General features: G+C 25.7%; 1 protein-coding gene across 1 annotated transcript; it reads left to right on the top strand.

Moving 5' to 3' along the window:
• Positions 1-22055: 22055 nt before the first annotated feature.
• LOC100197989 (DNA-directed RNA polymerase II subunit RPB7) lies at positions 22056-22712 on the top strand. The gene has a single exon (XM_065801576.1). It carries the CDS (start codon positions 22084-22086, stop codon positions 22600-22602), a length of 519 nt encoding a protein of 172 aa, XP_065657648.1. The 5' UTR covers positions 22056-22083; the 3' UTR covers positions 22603-22712.
• Positions 22713-23950: the final 1238 nt, after the last annotated feature.

The following is a 23950-nucleotide window of genomic DNA, read 5'->3' as shown; positions in this document are numbered from 1 at the left end:
TCATCACACTGTGAAATTAACAATCGCACACAGCTTTAGCCCTAACCCTGACAAAAGCAAACATACTACGCTTTTTTTTAACTATAGTAGCCTCATATTTAAGTTGCAAAAAAAAAAAAAAATTCAAGTAACGTTTACGAATTCTATTTACGTAGTATATGTAAAAAGTAAAATAGACACTTATGTATTACTTAATTTCATAACTTAAATAACACGTTAATTGTAGTAGTAATAATTCATTTTTAATTACTAATCCATCCAGTGAGTTAAAAGTTTCTGTAAGGATCAAGTAAGTACAAGACAGTAAAGGTCCGAGACCAATACCAAGATTCCAAGCTTCAAGACCAAGAACATGGTAGTTAAATATGAGTCTCGAGACTTCTCGAGACCAAGACTTAAGTCTCAAGACCTACATCTCTTGGTGAAAAGAAACACAACTTTTAAGGCGTTTCTATCCAAACCTTAAAAAGATTTTTTGTTTTCTGTTTTATCAAACTTCGACTTAAAATGAATCTTTTTTCTTTGTTGCCTTAGGTAGGCCCTTAAATTGCTAGTTCTTTAAAATATTCAGAAGCGTGAGAGTTTCCAGATGTTTCAATTGTGTCAGCTAAATAGAATCACTGGTTTCAGTTATAACAGTAATACAAATGATAGGCTATTTGTAAACGTTTGACCAACGATCCAGTGCTATATTTACAATCTCTCTATTTAAAGCGTCTTTTGTTTTACTTTTCTCTTTATGAAATACAATTTGTGGGAGTTTGTCAGCTATACCTTTTTTTGTTGAACCATTATAGCCTAGTCTCAACACCAACATAAATTTTTGAAATTCTGTATGTTTGACTAACTGATATGATAATTTTTTTGAAAAAATCATTTTTGTAACCTATTCATCAAGTGTGGTATTGTGGTTCTGACTTGTTCTAACAACATAATGTTAAAAAAAACCCAGAATTAGCATTTTTATTTAATAGACCATAATTATTTATATTTTCTTTCCGTGATCTTTTTGCAGACGCATCTGAGTTAAATTTTTCTGCAGAAACTGATGACATTTGTAACATCAAATTTACTGTTTAGAGAAGCAGTTTGAAATTCAATATCTGAAAAAACAATTTTAATTAAATAACACTAATTACAAAAAACAATTTATAATTATAAAGTGTACATACCACTGTGCACCACTTTCTGCATTGTTTTGATAATAAAAATTATTAAAGTGTACTTTTATTCATGCTTCGTTCCGACTGGGCACCCTGCGGTTCTTTTTTGCATATCCTACATATTGTTACTTTTTGTTAAAAGTCCACACTTGGTTAGATCTTTTTACAGACATTTTATGTTTTTTATTTAGTATGTTTAAATATTTTTGTTTCAGTAAAAATATTGTAAAAGAGTTTTAAACCATTTTACAGAACCATTCTTTAGTTTTTAGACAGACAAGAGCAATTTTTTGAAAGAATTATTAAAAAAAAAAAACAACCTGATACTTAATAAAATCTTAATTTAATCTTAATTTAATCTTAATTTAATATAGTTAAATCCAGAATCTCTTTATTTAATTGCAGAGTGTAGAGAGTATTGTGTAAGTATAAAACTAAAAGAAATGATTTTAGAATCCCGAGTATGCTTCTGGTCTGTTTGGCCATTGCGTTATGTTCAAAAAACATAATCGATCAAATTTATGTTAACTTAATATAAGTTAAAAAAAACAACGGTAGTTTTTCCTAACCCTAGAAGTAGGCTAGCGACTAGCTAGCCTCGTAATGGTAAAGACATCGATTCGTTACGGTAAAAATAGCAACTTGGCCACGAGGATCGCTAGCTAAACATGCTCGCAACTAACTAACGATAACTCGTAACAATACAGACAACAATTTGTTCTCGAGGATTGCTAGCTAGAAAATCTAATTATTATATTACTTTATTTATATATACCAACTCAATACGAAACGTGTTAGTTTATTTTTTGTCAGATTTTTATTTATACCAACCAAACTTTTATCATGTTTTTCTTAGGGTTATATCTTTTTTTAAATTTTTTTAGTAGTTTTATGTAAAACAATTTTGTTGATAGCTACAAAACTAGAATATTCAGCTATAGAAAAACTTGCGGTTATATTATAATACAATTATATGAATAACATCGCCAGTGAATGAATATTATCTCCAGCTAAAGAGCTGTTGCACGTGTAAACACAACAGCTCTTTAGCAAGCTACAAAGTTTAGCTATCGGTACATCCTAACAACATCACTAGCCAAAAAGCAATAATATATAGCCATTGACAATAGTCAATAATATATTGATCTGTACAGATAGTAGATAGGTAACTAACTACAAAATAAAAATCTGTACCTATTAATATATTATACTAATATCGTTAGCCACAAAGCTGCGATGTGTAGCAATCAAATAGCTACATTTTGTTGTTATGTTATCGCTAACTACAATGCTACAATGTACAGCAACGACATATTGCAATAATATTGATTTAAAATCAAATTTTTCAAGAGGTAGAAAATAAAATGAAGCAAGAATATGATAAAAAAAAAGCTCAAAAGTTGTTATAAGCTAGGTATTTTCTAGGTAGTTGCTTACTCATTTCACACTGGGTAGATACAAGATGCTATCAAATTTTCGAGCGAAAGTTTGAACAAATTAATGAAATTTTAAAATGTTTAACAACGAAGATGAATATGAATTATAATAAAACTTAGTTTTTAATTTAACCAAAATTTTTAATTACACTAGTTAAAATAATGATATAAATTATTATTAACTACTTTATATTTTTTAATGTTAAATATTTATATTGATACTAGTGTTTCTAGCTTAAATAAATAAATAAAAAAAAAAGACAAATGTTGTTAACGATTTATTTAAGAAAATTGACAATACAAAAATGTCTTTATTATTTTGTTAGGCAGTCTCTAGCAGCAATTACTGATTATATCCTTTTCAACTTGCAGCAATTACTCATTGTATTCTGTCTTAAAGGTCCCACGTGTTCTTTAGTAGTCTGTAGTCCGGAAAATTACCTGCCCATGGTAAAATATATTTTTTGCTTCTAAATATTTTGTCACAAACTTAGCTTTATGACATTTGACAGAATCACGTGACAGAATCTACATGACGCGTGACAGAATCTACATGATACGTGACAGAATCAAAAAGATACGTTGAGACGGATCACGCCATCAATCAAGTATTTGAGGAATTGATATTGATTCTGGTTCGTTGTTTCTTAGAATATATTTAAAAAATCTGCACTTTTGCCACTTATAACTGAACATCACCTTTAGAGAGTGTTTTACTGTCTTCATAACACAGTCTAGGTTATATTTTTCTTCTTTCCTGCGTTTAGAAGAATCAATATTTTAAATTAGGATTTATCTCAGAAACAAGCCCCAAAAAAAATTTATAAACGGATTCATTAGTAACATTGTTACAATAAGCAGTTAAATAAACATTTATTTTTTCTTAATTTTCAGTAAACATATTTAACTCGCTTTAAACGATTTGATTTCATTTTTGGAAAAAGTTTAAGTTTTTTTGCGGGTCTACATCATTTGAAAACCAGTTCATCATTTGAAAACCAGTTCATCATTTTAAAAACAGGCTACATCTTTCACTTTATTTTTTTAAAGCACATTCATCATCAATAAATGCTGAGACAACTCACAACTGCATTTAATTATCTTTTAAAACCCTAAAATATCCAAAACAAGTTGTATATGTGTGAGTATTAAAAGTAATTCTATATAAATTGGTTGGAACATGCAAGTATTTTTGATTCATATTTTTATTTTTTACATTTAATTTATCAGGAAATGTAAACTAAAGTAAGTTATAATTAATGAACTTTTAAAATGAGTGTTGGTGTAACACATTTTCCCGCGTACTTTTATGTATAATGAAACGTAAATAATTTATTTTTTACCTTTTATAATTTTCTACACATGTTTGGGTCCTATAAAACACGGTCGTTTAGATGAGCCAGGTTATTGTACGCAAGCGCAGAAGTTTTTAAAAAAGTTGCAATTTTAATAATGGCTACGGTTCGTAGATACGCTGGAACTTTTAGACTAGCAACTTATTATATGTATATTTTTTTGTATAAATCAAAATTAGTATCCCTTTTTTCACTAAAATCTTAAAAGATTACTTAGTTTCTTAGAAAAAATGATTTAAATCAATTAAAGATTATCTCATTGTGTTAAAAATTGTGTGTTTTAAGAAAGTCATTTTGCAGCACAATTCGTTATTTGTTTATATTTTCAAATCATAATACCTCATTATTTGAGCGTTATATAGACTTTTTTTTTTTAAACTCTGATAAATCTTCCCTATATTCAATACTTTTAACTGATCTTAGGATACAATTTTTTTTCATACCTTTTTAGTTCTTACACAGATCACAGAACCACACATGCACATAGTTCACACACAAACACACACACATACACACACACACATATGTGTGTGTGTATAAATTTGTTATGTGTACACGCACACACACACACCCACACACACACACACACACACACAGATATATATATATATATATATATATATATATATATATATATATATATATATATATATATATATATATATATATATATATATATATATATATATATATATATATATATATATATATATTAGGGTGGTGCTAAAAACAACTTATTTTAAAAATGTCAGCCGACAACCCTAAATGTGTTTTATATAATAAAATAATACTGGATTTAAAAAATTTTTGAATAAAAAATATTTTTACGGGTGCCACAAGGCCCTTAAACATCAAACAGGTTCCTAATATTATAAAAAAAAAAGTTTTTCAAAAGTATATCATGTTGGGGCTCAAATGAAGCAAAATTATGTATATATTTCAAAAATAATCATTGTTTTATAAAAAGCAGAGATAAAAAAATTATAATTAAAAAAATCTTGTTAAATTCCCTTTTTTTTGTTATAAATTAAAAAATGTCATTTCCTATTTACTAAAATCTAAAATAATAATATATTTATAAAATGATTCATAGTTTTGAAATTTTTATATATTTTTGCATCATTTGAGACCCAACATGACATACTTTTGAAAAACTTTTTTTTTTAAAATATTAGGAACCTGTTTGATGTATAAGGGCCATGTGGCACCCGTAAAAATATTTTTAATTCAAAAATTTTTTAAATCCAGTATTATTTTATTATATAAAACACATTTAGGGGTTGTCAGCTGACATTTTTAAAATAAGTTGTTTTTAGCACCACCCTAATATATTTATATATATATATATATATATATATATATATATATATATATATATATATATATATATATATATATATATATATATATATATATATATATGTATATATATATATATATATATATATATATATATATATATATATATATATATGTATATATATATATATATATATTTATATATGTATATATATATATAAATATATACATATATATATATATATATATATATATATATATATATATATATATATATATATATATATATATATATATATATATATATATATATATATATATATATATATATATATATATATATATGAGTGCTTTACCAAGTATAAGTTTATACTTATTGAGCACTCTTTAATTGTATTTTACGTAACCTAAACATGGAAACTAACTATTTTACTTTCTCAAAAATATCCCGATCCCAGACAAAAAAAGTTATACTATTTCTTTAATAGACAAAGTAGAACACTTTGTTAAAAGAATTCGTTGGAAAACCCATTATTTCTTAGAATCTGAAAAAAATAAAAACCCTTCAATTGAAAAAAAACAGAATGAAAATTATGGATTTAAAAATAAAAACGCCCCACCATTTATTTCTGACCTGGAAAATTTTGAAAATGATTTATTACACTTAATTAAAACTACAAAATTTCAAAACATAAATAATGAATTCCAAAAACAATTAAAACTAGACATTAATAATATAAAATTGAACCCTAATGTTTTAGTTTTTGCTGACAAAACAAGCAATATTTACCAAATTACCCCAGAAACTCATCAAAAAATACTGCGCGATAATATTTCTAATAATTATGCAAAAGTACCAAAAAACTTGGAAAACGCCATTAAGTTAGACGCTCAAAACATTGCCAAAAAAATTAATTTAGATGCGAGAATTGAATCAATTGCACAAGCGCAAGCGTTTGTTTCACTAAAAGATCACAAACCAAATTTTCAAAATAAACTCCCTTGTAGGCTGCTAGTACCTTCAAAAAGTGAACTAGGGCACGTTGGTAAAATAAAACTAGACAAAATTAATAACTCTATTTGAAAAAAATTAGGTTTACATCAGTGGAAAAATACCACTGATGTTTTAGATTGATGTTCTAAAATTAACAATAAAAATGAATGCACATTTATATAATTTGATATTATTAATTTTTACCCCTCAATTTCAGCAGAAATTTTAGATAAAGCAATAGAATTTAGAAAATCCCATTTAGGAATTACTGAGGACACTATCCGTATAATTAAGCACTGCATAAAAAACTTTACTCTATTTTATTAAGGAAACGTGGAAGAAAAAAACCACGCACGAATGCTTTTAAGTAACAATGGGAAGTTACAACGCAGCAGAAATTTGCGAATTTGTAGGTTTATATATTTTAAATACCCTAGCTAAAATAATCCAAATTAATCAATTAGGTCTTTATCGCGACGACGGTTTAATAATAATGCATAAAAAATCAGGGCCACAACTCGATAAAATTAGAAAAGATATTATTAAAGTTTTTAAAAACATTGGCTTCCAAATTGAAATAAACATAAATTTAAAAATAGTGAATTTTCTTGATGTCACATTTAACCTCTCATAAAGTTCTTATAAGCCCTACAAAAAACCTAATGACGAATTATTGTATATTAATGTGAATTCGAACCATTCCAATTTCAATTAACAATAGGCTAAACCAAAACTCTTCTAATGAAAATATTTTTAACTCCTCTAAACGCGTTTATGAAGATGCCCTTAAAAATGTGGCTTTCGAAATTTCGAGCTAAAATTTGAAAAGAAAATTGCAAAAAAGCATAATAGAAATAAAAACATAATTTGGTACAGCAAAAATGTTTCAACAAATATAGGTAAAATTTTTCTAAAATTAGTAGACAAACATTTTCCTCCCTCTAATAAATTACATAAGAATTTTAACAGAAATACCATTAAAGTAAGTTATAGTTGTACAAAAAATTTAGAAAGAATTATAAAAGGCTACAACTACGCATTGATTAATAAAAATGAACATATAAAAGAAAAAAACACTGATTATTGTAATTTTAAACAAAAAATAGCTTGCCCTCTAAATGGAAAATGCTTTTCGAAAAATGTAATTCACGAGTGTATTGTTTCCTCACAAAATAACCCTGATAAACAATATATTGGCTTAACCGAGCGTAATGGAAAAAACGTTATGCCAACCACAAACAATCGTTTAAACACAAAATATATTCAAAAGAGACTATGCTGTCCAATTATATTTGGGATTTAAAAGAACAAAATTGAAATTTTAATTTACAATGGTCTATTCTAAAATCTGCCCCTGCCTATAATAACATTTACAAAAAATGCTATGTTTGCAAGAAAAATTTGAAATAATTACTCATTTAAATCAGGAAAATTTATTAAATAAAAAATCCATATTAATTTCTAAATGTAGGCACGAAATAAATACCTCTTAAAAAATTATAAAAGCAAATGATGAAATTAAACTATCCCCATTTCAAAGAAATTTATTTAATAATTACTTTCTGTAACTTCCCGTTAACCCAAAAAATATAGTAATTAAAAATTTTTTTTATAATAATTTATAACTTCCTGAAAAATACTTTTTCCCATAAATTGATTTTTTTTGAGATTTAGTAACTCTTCCTGATGATCCAGCAATGGTGAAACTTAAAGTTGAAAAAAAAAGTTAGATAAGTGTTTTTTACTTATTTATTATTGCTCTGTTCTTTAAGAACATTGAGCACTCTATTTGTAAAATACACTAACATAATTTACACACACACACACACACACACACACACACACACACACACACACACACACACACACACACACACACACAGATATATATATATATATATATATATATATATATATATATATATATATATATATATATATATATATATATATATATATATATATATATATATATATATATATATATATATATATATATATATATATATATATATATATATATATATATATATATATATATATATATATATAAACACCAAGCTGTTTCTCCATTTCTCTACAGGATCATCAGGAAGATGATCCTGTGTGTGTGTGTGTATCTAATAAAAATTAAATTAACATTATGTTAGATAACATACATTATAACATATTTTACGATAACTAACACTGCATATTTTACAATATTATATATATATCACTTAAACAGTATATATATATAAATATATATATATATATATATATATATATATATATATATATATAATATCGTTTGTGTGATATATATTATATATATATATTTTAATGTATATATATTCTCAATATTTATTTGATAAAAATATGTAATAAATAATTATTAATATGTAAAACATATAATTGCTAATTGTATATAATTGCTGTTTTAAAATTATAGAGAAAGCATTTTAATGATTTCACAATATTTTTGCAATAATTTATACAAATTTATGTATCCAGTTGTTTCTTATTTTCAGTTATTTCAGACTAATAAGTTAAGACTTAATCTTTATAGATTATTCTTATCATTAATAAACTAATTATTTGGAAAAGAACAACGATATTAAATAGTTTTACATGCCATGTTTTGAACATTTTTGATTTGTATAAAAGAACAATTTAACAATCAAGTTACACATTGATTAAATGTAACATTTATCTGTTCAAAAATGTTGCCTAATTATATGTTGCCTAATAATAAATAAATAATACTTATTGGCTTGGAAGATTTTTTAATGTTCCATTATTATTGTACCATAAATGTTTTTTTTTATTTTTATTTTGGACTACTTTGACTTTGTGAGGTTTGTTTTAAAAAATTTTATTTTTGCATTATGTAAAGTGTTCTTTTAAAGTCATTTTGAAACTTCCGCCGCCATAATCTCCTCCTATCTTAATCTGTATTTCTTTCTCAGGAAAAAACTCATGGTAATGAAGACTTTTACAACTATAGAATAAATATTATATTAATAATACTTATACTATAAGTATTATTAATATAATACTTATAGTATAAGTATTATATTAATACTATATTAACAAAAATGTTTTATTAACCACAATATAAAACTTTTGACAAAAGTGTAATTATTTATAGTACCATAAGCACGAATCATGCGTATAACATTATAAATAACTTAATCACCGGGGTTGAGGTCAATTATTTTTATTTGTTTTAATATGCAATATTTTCTTACATGTATTTGCATTAAAAAATTTTTAATTTTTGTATTTGATTAAAAAGTATTAAAAAATAGATTGAAATAATTTCATTTAATACTTAATAGAACACAATCATTATTTTTCAATACAGCAAACTACAAGGAATTATAGACACCAGACATCAACGGAGAGTTGCTGTATATTAGCAGGCCTTGTTTTTAAGCGTAGGGCGATTTACATATGTGTTATTCAATTTTAAGCAGTAAGTGATTTTGGTTATGCAATTTTTTAATATTTTAAAAATATTTAAAAAAAATAAAAAATTGCCTAACCAAAATCACTGCTTAAAATGCGTTTTCGTAAATTGCTTAACGCTTCGTAAATTGCTTAACGTAAATTGCTAACGCTACGCTTAACGCTTTAAAACAAGGTTTGTCATAAGGTCAAATACGTACTTGTATTTGTATTTTAAAAACAGGCATTATATACATTATGTATATAAAGTTGGAAACTTAGAATGTAGATATTTTGTATTTGATTGAGTGTACTTTGTCCCAACCTGCTTATCAATATTATTCAATTACCATAATTATGCATAAATATTATGCATAATTACCATAATATTATGCATAAAAAATGTGTGAATATGTAGTTTACAGTTTTTGGGAAAGTAAGATAAAATAATTAAAGTATGTGTTAAATAAGACAATTTAAGAGGTCTTTGTTCTAACCTTAAATAAGTAACAAATATGTATGTTTAGATATTCAAAATTTAGGAATTTAAATGTAAAATTATTTTAAAGATATAATTTTTAATTTTTATTTAATTCATAATTTTAATTAAAACCACCTTCCTAATTGATCAAGATACCTAAGAAGCCAAAAGTTGCATCCTTTATTTCAAATATTCCTTTACTTTCTTTTTCAAATCTAAACGGAGCATTCTCTACAATGAAGTCATTCCCAAAAAAGTTTTTCACCAACTATTTGTTGTGAAGCAAGTGATGCTGTTTTTATATTAAAGCTTTTCAGCCACATGCATGCGGTAGTGGTGTAGTGAAAAGTGCTCGCTTCATAAGCGGGAGGTTCCGAGTTTGATCCCCACCACGTAGTACCGCGCTCAACTTGTTTCTCCGCGCAGCGGCCTTGTTTGTCAAGGTTCGTGTTTCGGAGTTATAGAATTGAGAGAGGGTTATAACCACTACTAAGTAGCCTCCTCATCTGTAGTGGCTTTATCGACCTTGAGGAGGTGAATAACAAAAAAACAAAAAAAACAAAAAAAACCTGTAAAAATATTATTTGCACTATTTTATAAAAATAAATAATATTTTGAACAAACTTAAAAACCTTTCCCAAGGTATGCAGAGATCTGCTTTCATAGCTATCATTTTAGTTGCACTAATTGCAACTCCCTCAATATTCAAACTAGTCAATATTTTTTCTCTTGTTTCTGATGGAAATGATTTCAGCAGCTTTGAAGACTGGCTACAAACTGCATCATTAGATGTACCAGACACAATTTCCATATTTCTTTTCACAATTGCATTTCTTTCTTTTATTGTTGCATATGATGCCTGATTGCTTGTGACATATGCCTTTGCAATAGATGAAAACAAAATTGGTCAAAAAAAAATAGAATCTATGAAGAATACAGTTATTAAAAAAAAAAACTATTTCAAAAAATTCAAAATTAAAAAACAAAAAATTTTACACTAAGTCCTCCACTTTGGAATGAAGATTTTCCTCCACTTTTTCCCATCTTTTGTTTAAGAATATGGAGAATACCATCTTCAACTATTCTTGGTATATTACTATTAGCTGTTAGATTAAAAATCTCTGAAATACTTTTGTTGAAAGTATATGATGATGGTGACAAACTTGGTGAAGATAATGGCGATGACAAAAATAATGATTGGGTTACTGATATATGTATGTATATATATATATATATATATATATATATATATATATATATATATATATATATATATATATATATATATATATATATATATATATATATATATATATATATGTATATATATATATATATATATCTATATATATATATATATATATATATATATATATATATATATATATATATATATATATATATATATATATATATATATATTTACATATATATATACATTAGATTCTTTTATTACATTGAACTTTGCTTTATATAAAATACATTCAACAGTCAACATTTTTATAAGAGAGTTTGTTTTATTGCTGGCAACTAAGTCTTCGGGTATCAAAGGTTCATTACATTTTGGGCACAAAGTTTCATTAAGGTACTTAATTTTAATAATCTCCACTAAACAGAAAAAACAAAACAGATGTTTACATTTTTTCAAAGACATGGGCTGCTTTGGTATTTTACCACATAAACTGCGAATGCATAGGTGTATGTAGGGATTAAATTCATTTATCAAATCGTTATTGTCTATTTCCAAATTGTGTAATGTCAAAATATTTTCCTTCAAAGTACTCAACATAGAAAAAAACCTTTTCGCCAATTCTAGGATGGCCAGTAAACTTATTTTTATTCATTATTTGGGAATTTGAAACAATAACACCTTGACTCAGTTTTTTTACCTGATGGCAAGTATAGATATATATATTTTTACATAAAAGCAGAGTAGTTGATGACATTATTTTATTACTATGTTAATTGTTTTGTAAAATTCAGGACAAATTTGATAAGGATGAACCTCTTTTAAATCTGTTAATTTGATGTGAAACATCTTTTCAATTTTATATTTTTGGATGGCTCCAATTAGGTAGTTTTTTTTCCCCCAATAAAACAACCACAAACTCTGCAGAAGATTTAAATTCATGAAATGCAGATCCATCTACAGAAAAAAAGTTAACAAATAATTTTTAGATAAAAAATGAAATTAAAATCAAAATTTTACTAAATTACTAAATTCAAATCATAATTAGCTTAGTAAATTTAATTTAAAAAATAACAAATTTTTTATAAAAATTTCAAGTGTATTTAAGAACCATCTTAAAGTGAGTCATTTGAGGACGAGTATTATTGAAAATCATACCTAAAATAAGAAAAATAGTAATCTTAATCTTTTGGGTTATGTTTACAATTTTGCATAAAGGTATAGTTTTGCATAAAGGTATGGTTTTGCATAAAGCTCATTTTTTACTGACTTTCAGGTGGATGACCTAAATACACATTTGCCTGACTCTTTTTAGTAATGTTTGAACGACCGTGAAAAATAGGTAGTTTTACATAAAAGCCATATAACTAGATGAACTTAGTAAAATAAGAAACTTTATAAAAAACATGGTTATAACTTATTTGGTTTTAGATAGACAGTTATCAAAAATATTTTTTAGATTTTTTTGTGTTAAAGCTAAAAAAAAAAGCATTAAACTTTTTAGCTTGAAAACTTGAACTTAATGCAGAAAAAAATGGCGTCTTTAAAGGGATTTATTTATGTTGATTTTTCAAACTTATTTTTCAAATAAAAAAGCAACTAGATAACATTAGATTTTTTTATTTTTGATTTAACTCCAATTTTCTTATAATCTCTTCCTGCTTGAAGCAACTTAATACCAAAATTGCTGGTTCCTAAACTCACATTAGCGATCGCCGGACGGATACTGTTAAAGATATTTGTCCGGTCACCGGACATTTAGTCACTGCGTATTATTTATGCCTACTCGATACTTTTCTTGTTACTTTTACTGGAGCAAAATATTTTTAATGGTCGTTCTTTAAAAACTTAAAAACTTTATTTACCCTTTAACGTCTTATTATAAAAATATTTTTATAGTATTTAGAAAATTATGCTTTTTACTGTCTATGTATTTTGTCTCATTTTTTCCACTTACAATCGATAGAACTTACATCGAACAAATTTTCCTAGGTTGATCGAGCAATGTTTGCTGTATATTATAAATACATTTAATTAATCCATAGCGCACCTATTGTTTTTCTCTTTCATCAGATTTAAAACTTATTTTTAAATAGATAAATTAGTATGAAATGTTGTCATTTTATAGTTGTATTGTTAAAATTTAAAGATGTTTAATTTTAAAAAACATATTTAACATATATTTTATAAATCATTATTTAATAAATGTATGTTATATTTAATTTATTTGTAGATTAAATTTTAGTTTAAATATGTCTAATTTTTAATGCCAAGAACGCCCCAAATTATTTTTTTGTAGTTTTATGATTAAAATATGTGTTAAAGTTGATTGCTCAAAAGCATCAAAAAATGTTATGTTTTCTGTGTAACTTTTAACACATGATTAGTGTTTGTTTAAAATAACGTTTATAATAATTTTTTGCTTGCCACTTTTTGTTTAATTGATCTTAGATAGTTATTGAATTTCATTTAATGATTGGTAGGTAGTAAAAAGTATATATATACATGTATATTTTCCTATCTACCTTTAACTAAATTAAGTTCAAGTATATAATATATAAATATAACATCCAAAAACTTTTTAGTAAATAAATATCTAGTTTCTCTACCTTTAATATAGTTATATTAATATAGTTATATTAATATAGTTATATTAATATAGGTATTATATTAATATATGTTTCATGCACTATAACTTAATATATTATTGATTGCAACAACAACTCAATATTATCAGTTACAGTTGCAAGATGTTTACCTGTTAAAATTGTTGTTAACAGTTGTGAAAATACTCTATTTAGATGTAATATTTACATTTACTGTGAATTATAATAACATACAGCTAAACTGTAATAAAACTGTTTTATATATATATATATATATATATATATATATATATATATATATATATATATATATATATATATATATATATATATATTTAACAGTTTTATGGCTATTAACAACTCTGTTTAAACAAGTCTTTAAAATTAAGTACAGTTTATTTCAAAACCATTGCATTTAGTTTAAGAAACTAATTAAAGACAAACCGTAAAGTTGCATTAATATACTAGAATGTTTTTAAAACATCCAGGTCATTTTGATTTTTTTGCATATAATATACTAGAATGTTTTTAAAACATCCAGGTCATTTTGATTTTTTTGCTCTTTACATACATTAACTGACAAATAGGTAGAAGATGTTGCTACATCAACTGACAAATAGGTAGAAATAAAAGGAGTGAGTTGATGACTTTTGATGAATTGATGACAAATGAATTGATTAACAAATAGGTAGAACATGCAAGGAGTGTTGCTACATTATTGACAAATAGTTAGAACATGCAAGCAGTGTTGCTAACAATTAACTAACAAATAATTAGAACGAGCTGCTACATCGACTGAGGGTTGGCTTTGGGCAGGCAGCCTAACATATTAAAAAAAAAATTTATTTCCAAGTATTTTTTTCTGGTATTCTAAATTAGTTTTTAAAAAAAATGTTTATATTTTATGATAAAAGTTAAAGATAACCAAACAAGAGTACATACATACATTCATACATACATACATACATACATACATACATACATACATACATACATACATACATACATACATACATACATACATACATACATATATATATATATATATATATATATATATATATATATATATATATATATATATATATATATATATATATATATATATATATACATGTATATATATATATATATATATATATATATATATATATATATATATATGTATAAATATATATATATAAATATATATATATATATATATATATATATATATATATGTATAAATTTATATATATATATATATAAATATATATATATATATATATATATATATATATATATATATATATATATATATATATATATATATATATATATATATAAGCCACACTGAATTTTTTGATGAAAAAAAACACATTAAAAAACGTCTTAAACTCATATAATAAAAGTAATTCTGGACAATTTTTAAAGAAATATATATAATATTATTGTACATTACATGTAATAAAAAGAAATTTCTAGTTTGGATTTGTAAAGTATTTTTCAAGTTTTAGCTGTACTAGTACTTAATTGGCCATCCTTTGTTTTTATGACTTCTGCGCATCTAGAAGGCACGCTATCTACAAGTCATTTGGTAAAGCAATCCAAACAGCAAGAGAATTTGGAACAGTTCATCTTCATTTGTTGCCCAAGAATCTTGCAATTTTCTATTCAATTCAGACCAAAGATTTTTTATTAGATTTAAATCAGGAGACTGTACTGGCCAAGACATAACTGGTATCAATTTTGATTCCAAATATCTTTTATTCAACCATACTGTATGTTTGGCATCGTTATCTTGTTGAAAGATGTAGTCATGATTAGGGGAAAGTTCTTCTATGCTTGGTCCAAGTTGATAGACTAAAATTTTGTGATACAAATGCTGGTCCATGTACCCTCCACTTGGTAAAGCTTTCCAACTTTGTGTGCTCTAAAACAACCCCAAACATTAATCATTTTTAATGGTTGTCTTGCATGTTTGGTTGTTGAACTTTTCTCAAATTTAATTCCAGCAGTGAGATCGACTATTATGAAACAACACAAAAGGAGAGTCATTGTCCAACTTTAGCCCATTGCTCACATGTCCAATCTTTGTGCTCAATGCACCACTTTAATCTTTTTTTTGCAATTTATTTCACTAACAAAAGTTTTTTTTATTTGCTTTCCAGCAAAAAACTCCCCTGATGCTTTTATTCGACAAGGTATTGTCCATTTTGAGATATTTGTAAGGTTCAATTCTAGTTTTACCTCAGAGCATGTGATTTTACGGTCTTTTTTGACAGCATTAAGAATATAGCGATCTTCCTTTTTTGATGTTTTAGGCTTTCTCCCAGATCCAACAGACCTTTCAGCTGAACCAGTGTTCTTGTATTTCTTCACCAATCTACTAATAGTTGAGTTTTGTCGTTTGAAATGTTTTCCATTGCTTCTGTGAGACTCTCCTTGGTCAGCAGCTTCAATTATTTGTCTAATTTCTATATCTGTTAGTTGTTTTCTAAAATATTAAATGTGTTTGTATTAATCTGTTTTTTAAAGATTTTATTTAAATAAATATTAGTGTATATATAAACATACTTCTTCTGTCCAAGGGTTTTCACTACCACATCCAATTTTTTTAGTTTTACTTCCTTATACATTATATACTTAAAATCAAGAAAAAATGTTAGTGTGGCTTTTTTTTTGCACCCCACTGTATATATATATATATATATATATATATATATATATATATATATATATATATATATATATATATATATATATATATATATATATATATATATATATATATATATATATATACATATATATATATATATATATATATATATATATATATATATATATATATATATATATATATATATATATATATATATACAGTGGGGTGCAAAATATAATACGACTCATCAGGAAAAAAAAGCTCCTTTTGAAATAAAATGGAAGCGTGTTTTGGATCCGCAACTTTGGGAATTAAAATTACTGTATAATGTAAATACACATGGTTTAATGCTATGTTCCATTACTTGACATCTTGTTACATTAAATTTAAAAATGCAAGCAGTTATTGAAGGAGAAATAGTCAGAGTGTAGTAAGCAACACATAACAGCAAATTGTTTCAGTTATTTGCTATTTGTTATGGCTCAAGAAGTCAGATTTAGAGTCAATTTTCAGTAATTCTACTTGAGATTTGTGACACTGCAAAATCATTCTATGTCGTGATTTGTGTTCAAAAACTTTCATAGTTGTTGCTGAGATGTCTCTAATAGTATGTTCAACTGCCTGAAAATGTCATGGAATACCACTCAAGACATCAACGTGGAAGTGGAAATGCTCAAGATCATCATTAGAAACAGTTGATAAAAGCGGTGGTGGTGTTGCAATAACAACAGACCAGTTGATCATCTTTATGAATGACAAAGCTTCCGGATCAAGCTTGATGCTTGATTTATCAAAGACACATATCTTGCTACCTTGTGATGTAGCTCGTGCGTCAATTATTTTGTCACATGAAAACTGACAAATTTATACATTTTCATCTGCAACTCCTCCAAAAAGAATGTTCTCAGGATGAGCAAAATAACAGTTATTTTGCAACACTGGTTCAAGAATTTTCCAGTCTTCTTTCCCTAGTTCATAGCACTGTTTCATAAGATAGAAAAAATTTCTCGCTCCGTTAAGGCAGGAAGAGTGATGCTTTATGTTGAACCAGAGTGGTGCATAAACATTTGTGATGAATCTTGTAATTCTATGCAATGGTTTTGAAGGATTTTCCTTAGACATATACAAACATAAAATACAATTGACCTTTGTTAGCCATCTTGCGTGGTTTAGATTTCCTGGTATAGCAGTGGAGGAACAATATTTGATCACAAGCAGTGTATCCCTGCTGAACACCTAAGCAAGCTTATAGAATATATATCTGATCAGAGCTTAAATCTTTCATCAATCTTAACATCAACACTTACATCCTCAACTTTACCAAGTATATGTTTAAAGTTCACAATAACTAAATCTTTTTAATCAAAATCTAGTGCAATGTCTATTTTACCTGTTGAAGTAGCTGGACCTGTTGAACATCCACCATCCAGAACGGAAAAATATTTTCTAAAAGGTAGTTCATTTGCATGTAACAAGCAGACCAACCATTGCAATGTTCTCCTAAGACCTTCTTCTAATTTTCTGATTACTCCATTGTTTTGACCTGTGTTATTCACAGGGCCATTGCAAGCAACTGCTGCTAAATTGTCTGATGATTTAATGTTGTTGATGCTCAATAATATCTCTTGTGCAATATCAACAGCTTTACTAATTTGTGGCGTGACATGATTGACATATTTGTTTTGCGGAAATGACACAATCACATAATGTTGTTCTTTGAAATTTCATTGGACGCCACTTGTTTTAACAGAAGTGATATCTTGCTTCCCATCAAATCTAAATCAAACAACCTTTTGGACTTCAGCAACATGCTTTTTAACTTCCTTTTTCCTCCATGTATTTCTCTGACGATGAAGTTTTGCTGGATCAATAGCATTCTCTGGTGTTATAAGTCTAAATCTTTCAGTATGGCATTTGGTATTAGACAAGCATCCCTGTTACTGACTTTACACCTATCCATGGCCTTACACAACTCAGGATATTGTTTAGTGTTGTAAACATTGATCTCTTCATCACTTGACATCTCATTATCACTTGACATCACTTCATAACTTGACATCACTTTATCATCTGACATCTCAATTGGCAAAAATTCTTCATCTAACTTTGACTGTTCATTATCACTGCAATATGTTTCATTTGGATCAATATCTTTACCAAACTTCAATTTCTTATTTGCAATCAGTAAGTTGCATGTTTTACTTCCTCTTTTTTCTCTCTTCTGCAGCTTAATTGTTTCTTCTACTTTTCCTATTACCATTTTCCGTACCATTTTTTGACCTATCCAGAACTCCCATTCAAGTTTTTCTAACATCTGAAAACTTGATTTAAATGTTCCAGAGGACTTCTTGCCATCAGAGTATTTACTAAGCTCATGTAGTTTGTTAATTAGTCTCTTTATGCTAATAACTAAGCTGCTGACTGCAATGGTAGGAATACTTGCTTTGTTTTACAATGCTTTAATTTCACTAGCTATTACTGTTTCTCTTTCAGTAATGCTTGCGCAATTGCTATTTTTTAATAAATAGTCATGCTTTGAAAACAACAGCAGAAGTTGGCAGTTGATTTGTTTGGAATGGTCTAGGTTGTCCAAGCATACCATGTTCAGTTTCACTTCGTGTTTTTACAGTAGCCATTTTTATTTCAATTTTAACTAATTAAATTAAAACAAAAAAACAAACAACGTAATTTAAGTGTAATATATACAAGTATTTATCTTATAATGAAGTGCAGGATCACGTAAATTGGAAGTCAACAAACAACACTAACAGCTTTTTGTCTTATATTTTGTAGGGTGCTCTAAATATTTTAGTTTTGTATACTATTAAATCTTAATGCTTTTATCCTGCAATTATACGACTGTTGTAAAGTAGCATCATTTTGACCTGACATTTAAAGTTAAAGTTGGCAAAACTAAATCAAATTTTTATTACATTTCTTTTACATATCATTAATAGAGACAACAAAATGCAACTTTATTTTCATTTCATAAAAAAAAAAAAAAATTCGACCCACCCTAATATATATATATATATATATATATATATATATGTATATATATATATATATATATATATATATATATATATATATATATATATATATATATATATATATATATATATATATATATGATATATATATATATATATATATATATATATATATATATATATATATATATATATATATATATGAATTAAATCTCTAGTTGGTATTTCTTCCTAAATACAATTAATCAACTGAAACAAATTATGTTGATGAGTTGAACTTTTTTTTCTCAATGTGCTACCAAAAATGTTCAGTTGGAATCAGGTTTTGTGATTATGATTGCGATTCTAAGATACAAACTTTTTTTTTGGAAAAAAAGGTTTGTGATTAGCTTGAATGTGTGCTTCAGATTGCTGTTGGAGTATACAATCACACACAATTTGTCCTATATATGTAATTGCATGTAGTAGCATTGTGTCCTTGATTATTTCCTTACCCATGCTTTTGTCCATTATGCCTTAAACTCAAAATTTGGACCTTATAGGTTATTTGGTCTATACAACTAAACATGATCAAACCATTCCTGAGCTACCACCATACTTAACTATTACTTACTTCTTAATGACATTTTAGTAACCTACTAGATCTTAAAAAAATTTAATAGAATCAGAGCCAAAATTATTAAACTTTGATTTAACACTCTATTGTCTTTTCAATTGTTGCTGTCTAATTTAACTGCTTTGATGGTTTTATTTTTTGTCATAAAGTAATACTTGAACTTGGCAATACTTGAAAATAGTTTCATTGTTGTAAAACTTTCTATGTATAGCTCAATAATCAATAATCAGTTTGTCATAATGTCCCATCCCAATTGAATGATTTTATACAATTGTGCATTCAGCAAACGAGTTGATCATTGAATGATTTTATACAATTGTGCATTCAGCAAAAGAAGTTTAAAAAAAAATCAAATATAGTTACTATATTTTAGATTGTTCAATTACTTTTTTTTTTTTACAGTTTTTTTTTTACTACATTTTTTGTATCAATTTCCATTCTTTTAAAAATATTTGTAGTAATTATCTTCATAATTATAGTACAGTTTGACTTGCTTAGAAGAAGTTCTCTTTTAAAAAGTTAACTTAAGAAAATATTATGAAAAATCTCATTGTGAAACTATTTTTGGATGTGAAACTATTTGTGTGTATGTGTGTGTGTATATATCACCTCCCGCTTTTCTTCACATGAGTGCGGCTAGTAAATTGGGGCAGAAGTTTTGTTATTTTGCATGTTTTGTGCTGTAAGTTCAAAATTGTAAATTAAAAAAATAATTATGTAAATATAGCATTCTTTTTCATGATTTATGTAAACTAAAAGTTTCATTGAAATGCATTTTGTTATCAGTTTAATTTGCTATTATTTTCCATGTCATTAACTAGAAAATTTATAAAATTGTTAGCAGCGGCAAAAAAAATTTCACACAATGACAGCAAGAAAGCTATACTGATATCACTCATCTCCATTTAGCCAGCACTTTCCCGCTCAAGTTGCGTTCGCCCACACGCCCTTAAAAACTTTGGTAAGCCTATTAAAAAGCGCTTGCCAAAAAATGAAAGTGTTTTGTTTTAAATTGCAACAAAACTTTTTTTTTCATTTGTTCAACTTTTATCAAAAATGGCTTTTTTTGTACGAGTTTTTTTTTAATTATTTTATCTAGTATTAATTCAAAACATTCTTTTTGCTATTTTTATTTTAATTTAAATAGCAGGAAAAAATTGCGCAGGGAACTTAAAAAAGACCATCCTGCGCTTTCTTGTGCGCTGGCATTAAATTTCAAATGGAGAAGATTGTGATATGTATATATATTCAAATTTTTTCAATATACATAGATTTTTTTTTATATAAATAGATATTGACTGCCCAAGCCTTCAAAAATTTTATAGCGCAGATTAATTCTTTATTTAAATAAATTTTTTTTAAATTTTTTGATCTAAAAATCCTTATTTATCAGCCCAATTTGTTTTATTCTATTTTATTAAATACAATAAAAATGAAAATGAAATCAAAAACTAAGAATATGTTAAATTTAAATGATAAACAACTATTAAGAATCTGCTTAGAAGGAAGCCATGTTTATATTTTGCACCTTTGTACATTTAATTATTTTCAATAAAAAAAAAATTCCAAGTAAAAAAGATTCAAGTAAAATTATATAGAAACTTTTGAACATCAATTTTGAAATAAAGTACATAAAATTGTAGTAATAAATATTTAAAAAAATAGTACATATTAAAATTTCTCCAGATATTTTAAAGTAATAGATTTTTCGTGAGGATAAATTTAAAAAAAATTAAAAATTTAAATTTTGTTAATTAAAATTTGTTTTTTATTTTAAGACTTACATTTTATCTCTGCCAATAATAAGGATTTATATAAGTTTTAGATATAAAATTAGGATTTGTCTTAAACCATAAATTATTTATCATTCTAGAAAATATGTTTTACCACATATCTCTTGAACACGAAATTCTGCTTCATCCTCGCTACTTTGGCCCCAATCTTCTTCAAACCGTAAAACAAAAACTTTTTACAGAAGTTGAAGGAACTTGTACAGGAAAATACGGTTTTGTTATTGCTGTTACTACAATTGATAATATTGGTGCTGGATATATTCAACCTAGTCGTGGGTTTGTTGTTTATCCAGTTAAATATAAAGCTATTGTTTTTCGTCCATTTAAAGGAGAGGTTTTAGATGCAGTTGTTACACAAGTAAATAAAGCTGGATTGTTTACTGAAGTTGGACCTTTATCTTGTTTTATTTCTCGACATTCTATACCTACAGATATGGAGTTTGATCCTAACTCAAGTCCTCCATGTTATAAAACTCACGATGAAGAAGTTGTTATTCAACAAGACGATGAAATTAGGCTAAAAATAGTAGGAACTCGTGTAGATGCTAATGACATATTTGCTATAGGAACTCTTATGGATGATTTCCTTGGACTTGTAAGTTAGCCCAAAAGGGCAACAAAAAAAAATCAATTTGTTTCTTTAATAAATAATTTTAAGATTCATTATTTCTTTATGGGTGTTTATAATTTATTTTTAGAAACATTTTAATATTATCAATGTTTTTTCCTTCAGCTAATTATTTTATTTTTAATTAAAAAGTATTTAAAATCGTCTAATCAAAATTTGGTATTAGTTATTTATTATTTGAAATCCATTTTGAATTTGAAATTTCCTTAAAGAACCTCTTTATAAATAAGGTAATGTAGTCCTAAGATCCTAAATAAATATAGTTATTGCTTTTTATATTAACACTTATGTTCATAATATATTGAATCCCTTATTCAGTATATTGTTTAGTAACAAACTGAACCAAGGTTTGTTGCTAAAAGAACTTGTTCTTTTTAATAAATTTTTATAAAAATATTTTTAAACAAATTTTTTATAGAAATATTATAAATTTAAAGTTTTCAAAATTGAAATTAAATATTTATAAAAAAATTTTTTAAAATAGATGCTTTATAGGTCAGTCTAAAATGCGAGAGAAGATTATAAAATAATAATAAAAAATATAATGTTAAAGTATAATACTAAAATTAGAATTAAAGCTTTTTTCTCAAATTCCGTTAAACAATAAAAATATGAGAATAAAAAACTGCGGAACGTTTTATTAAAATAGACTATAAAATCTAAAGTTATACAGTGCTACCATTTATTGGTGAATTTTATGCAAAAAATATATATTTTTTGCGAAAAAATGCTTACATAAGGCAAATTAAACAACGGCAGGTGCCTGCTTGGAGTGTACCGCTGCCCAAATTATTTTCCTAGAATAGCCTCTAATATATATATATATATATTCAAATCAGACTTTACTAACTTGGCATAGATATACAATGGCGTGCAAAAATGTTAGAATCTTTTATAAATTTAACTGATTTTTCAGTTAAAAGCATGTGCGTTTAAGTTTTTAAAGTAAAAACTAATAAAAAATGTTATGTTACAAGTTAAGTTTAAAAAGTACAAAGGAACTTTTTTTTAGTATGTTTTATTTAAATGTTTTATTGAAAAGTTTAGTTAAAATGTTATATTAAAGTTTTTTTGGTATTTTTGTTTAAAATCTTTTATATATATATTTAAATATTTAATTTAAAAATTCATTAAAAACAAAATTCTTATTTGATTTTCAATGTTATTAAAATTGTTTTTAATATTGAATAATATCTATCATAAGTTATAATATCACATTATATTTGAGGTTTAATTTAAATTTATGATATCTCATTAGAGTAAACACTAGAATGAAATATTTGAGTTTTAATTTTTAAAAACATTTTTTATATTTATTTTATGA

This window comes from Hydra vulgaris, chromosome 07, assembly GCF_038396675.1.
Source record: "Hydra vulgaris chromosome 07, alternate assembly HydraT2T_AEP".
NCBI lineage: Eukaryota > Metazoa > Cnidaria > Hydrozoa > Anthoathecata > Hydridae > Hydra > Hydra vulgaris.
Note: the sequence above shows the minus strand (reverse complement) of the source record. Positions and strands in the feature narration are given on the sequence as shown.